Source organism: Armigeres subalbatus, chromosome 1, assembly GCF_024139115.2.
Source record: "Armigeres subalbatus isolate Guangzhou_Male chromosome 1, GZ_Asu_2, whole genome shotgun sequence".
Lineage (NCBI taxonomy): Eukaryota > Metazoa > Arthropoda > Insecta > Diptera > Culicidae > Armigeres > Armigeres subalbatus.
This window is the reverse complement of record NC_085139.1, coordinates 254,622,391-254,625,476: the sequence shown is the minus strand read 5'-3', so window position 1 is coordinate 254,625,476 and position 3,086 is coordinate 254,622,391. Positions and strand designations below refer to the sequence as shown.

Here is a 3,086-nt window from a genome sequence, read left to right as displayed (position 1 = left end):
GTTGACATCATATTTATGCGAAGTTTTCTTTCTTTTTTTCAGATAACCGATAGGAAATTAGAGGAGCAATGCAACTCATCCTGGCCAAGCTGAATCTTGGGCTGAAATAAAGAAAAATAGTCACCGTGTTGCGAGAGATGCTGCAGCTAGCATCTTTTGAGTAAAAACCATTGAAATCGTGGAATAAAAAGTACAATCTGCTATTCATTGCGATTTGTTTATTCTAAATAAAAATAGAAAGATGAAAGGTATACGAGAGGGAGCGGGTTGGATCCTTTAATTAGAAAATGAGTATTTTCCAGGGGGGAAGACACTTGAATCATTTTTTGAATCATTCAAAAGATTTAAAAAGATTCAGAATGATTTTTAAAAAATCGGCGGGGTAAATCATTTTTCTATTTTTTCTTACCTTGAAGATGTTTTTTTTTTCAGTGTGGCGAGATTTAAAAAAAAAATCAAAACAAAATAGTTGTCAAGTCAACAGTTGGCGCAAGTGGGAGCAAATCGGATCGGACTGGACTTTAAAAGTACTGACTAGACTTCAAACAGTTCTGGTTATCTTCGTACTAATATCTACGTTCTCTCACCTAGGTCCTCCAACAATCTTTGCAGCCAAACCGCCTCCTGGGATGCTTCGGAAAGGGCTACAAACTCCGCTTCTGCTGTGGACAAGGAGACGCAGGTTTGCTTCCGGCAAGCCCACGATATTGTGCCTCCACAGTACTGGAACACGTACCCGCTGTTGGATTTCCGATCGGTGCGACATTCCGCCCAATCGGCATCGGCGAAACCGATCAGACCGGACGAATCACCGCTGCTGCTCAAACGAAGCTTCAAGTCCGCCGTCCCCTTCAAGTAGCGTACTGTTCGCTTCAGCTCGTCCCAGTCACGTTGTGTTGGATAACTCCCCGGATAAAAATTTACAGTAACTTGAATGACATAACCCATTGAAATACAATAGATTGTGTGGTAAACAATAGAAACTATTGTACGCTTATTGTAAAATGTTCACGGTTGTAAAAGATCTTTATTGTACTTACATTAAAATAACAATATATTCAAATTCACTTATGTTTGGTATTGCACATCAAAAAACTAAACAAATTATGAAAGTATTCAGTTTGGACGATCTGATGTAATGTAATTGAATTAATATAATTTTGGAATATTTCATGGATTTATTATATTGCTGAAATAACAATTGAAAACAATAAAATTACAGTAGCTTTGCTCATTAAATGAATAAAAATGTATACCGATTCTCAAGTAATATATTTTCATATTGCAGGTCTAGAAATGTTATGCAATAAAAATTGGAATTCAAAAAAATTGAAGGGAACAAAAATTTTTGCTCATCATTTTACTCGAAGAATGGCTGGATTCATTTGAGCGTGTACAGTTTTGTTTATAATTAGTGGAGAGATGAAAATAATGAAACTTTATGGTGCAGAAAGTGGCTTTTTCATTACAGTTTCTGGGTGCTGGGCAACGGTAGATCACTATGGCTTCTGTACCGTGGTAAGTATCTAAAGTGTTGGAGCGCGTTAGAGCATCATTACTGGGCCTGGGCGCAAGTATTTTGATCACACTCGCCGTGCTGTCATTAGTCAAACTTTTTCGCATCGGTTACTATTTTCTATTATCATTTTGGTGGCTGTATTCCGTACCGGTGACGTTTGACATTTGATAGTTCATCAAATAGCAGCGGTGTTATCGCGCTGCAAAATTTGGTCACCTATGCGCGTTTAGTAGCGACCGGTAAAGTGTCAAGTAATGATACTGGGCTGGCAAACGGCTTATACTCACCACCGGTAATCATAATCTTATACTACAAAAGTTCAATGTACATAATGGACGCAGTGGTTCATCCCGAACAAAAAAAATATCGTCATAATACCTGATGACATACCTGGTAACATGTATCCTTGTTTCTTTACAGAAATGAAGCTTATGATGAAATACTGATGCTTGGCCAATCTTACCCACGAGATATAATAAGAACTGATGCAGGTATTTTTTTCTTTTCTTCTCGAAGTACGTTCTAAAACTAACATTCTTTTATAATTTACATTTTGCACAGGTTTATAACTACATGTATTGTATCCGGAACAAAGTTAGTACGTCTTTTATACCGAAGTTGGATTTTTCTCCAGATACAGGCAACTTACCCAACTTCGAAAGTAGTGCGCTGGATTCGCCTAAAGATGCGCTAAACAACGCATCAATTAGTTTGACAGATAAAACTTTGGAAGAAAGTTCGGTTCGGAAGTCCCGACAGCAAAGCTAGGTAAAATGAGTGAAAATGAAGTTTAAACTGATTTAAAATTAAATTGAAAATAAAATAATTTGTAAAACAAATAATTGTATTGTATTTTTATTGTAATGTTGGAGTATAATGTATTCTAAATCCTGTTGTATTTCTATTGTAAAACAATAGAAACAGTAATTGAAAACATTTGAAACACAATGTTTTCTATTATTTTCTCGCTCGAAATCATCCCATTGAAGAACCGTAAAATCAATTGTTTTGCTCAAAATTTTGTATGGAAAATTTTCGATTTTTTTATTGTAAAGATACATAACAACCCCCCTTTTTTATTGTAAAAGTCCCATTTACCATTCATTTTATCGTGGAAAACCATTATTTCTCATGTGATTTTATTGTCAAAATTCCATTATATTCAATGATAAAAACTATGTTTTAAATGGTGTTGTAACAATAAAATTTATGATATTTTAATGATATTTTTTATCCGGGTCACCTTACGACTCAGGATCGAGATTGCCGCTGCGATGTCAGGTCTGCTGTTAACTGCGGTATACAGTAACTGCCCCTTCTGGTACTCCAAATTGTTTGGGAGCAGATTGCCGTCCTCTTCTATCTTGCAAAATCCAGGATCGATTGGCAAGGTGGAAAGTTTTGCGTCCTGTAGGCTGACAGAACGGACAATGTCCTCGATATACCTCCGCTGGCTGATGAAGAAATCTCCGTTTCGGTCCCGATTAACTTCGCTTCCCATGTACAACTTGACGTCGCCGAGACTGGTGATCTGGAAATTCTTCTGCAGCACTAGCTTCAACGCACC

At 36.8% G+C, this 3,086-nt stretch overlaps 1 protein-coding gene across 1 annotated transcript; it reads left to right on the top strand.

Annotated features, from left to right (window-relative positions):
* Positions 1-476: 476 nt before the first annotated feature.
* Positions 477-2,340, top strand: LOC134212946 (uncharacterized). Its single transcript, XM_062691328.1, has 4 exons — positions 477-527; positions 592-925; positions 1,940-2,010; positions 2,081-2,340. The coding sequence occupies exons 2-4, from the start codon at positions 630-632 to the stop codon at positions 2,086-2,088; spliced, it is 375 nt and encodes a 124-aa protein (XP_062547312.1). The 5' UTR covers positions 477-527; positions 592-629; the 3' UTR covers positions 2,089-2,340.
* The last annotated feature ends 746 nt before the right edge of the window (positions 2,341-3,086 follow it).

Excerpts from the sequence above, each read along its gene's own strand:
- LOC134212946 (XM_062691328.1), top strand. The coding sequence starts at position 630 with ATGCTTCGGAAAGGGCTACAAACTCCGCTTCTGCTGTGGACAAGGAGA. Across the intron at positions 926-1,939 it reads TCCCCGGATAAAAATTTACA|AAATGAAGCTTATGATGAAA; the intron begins GTAACTTGAATG and ends GTTTCTTTACAG.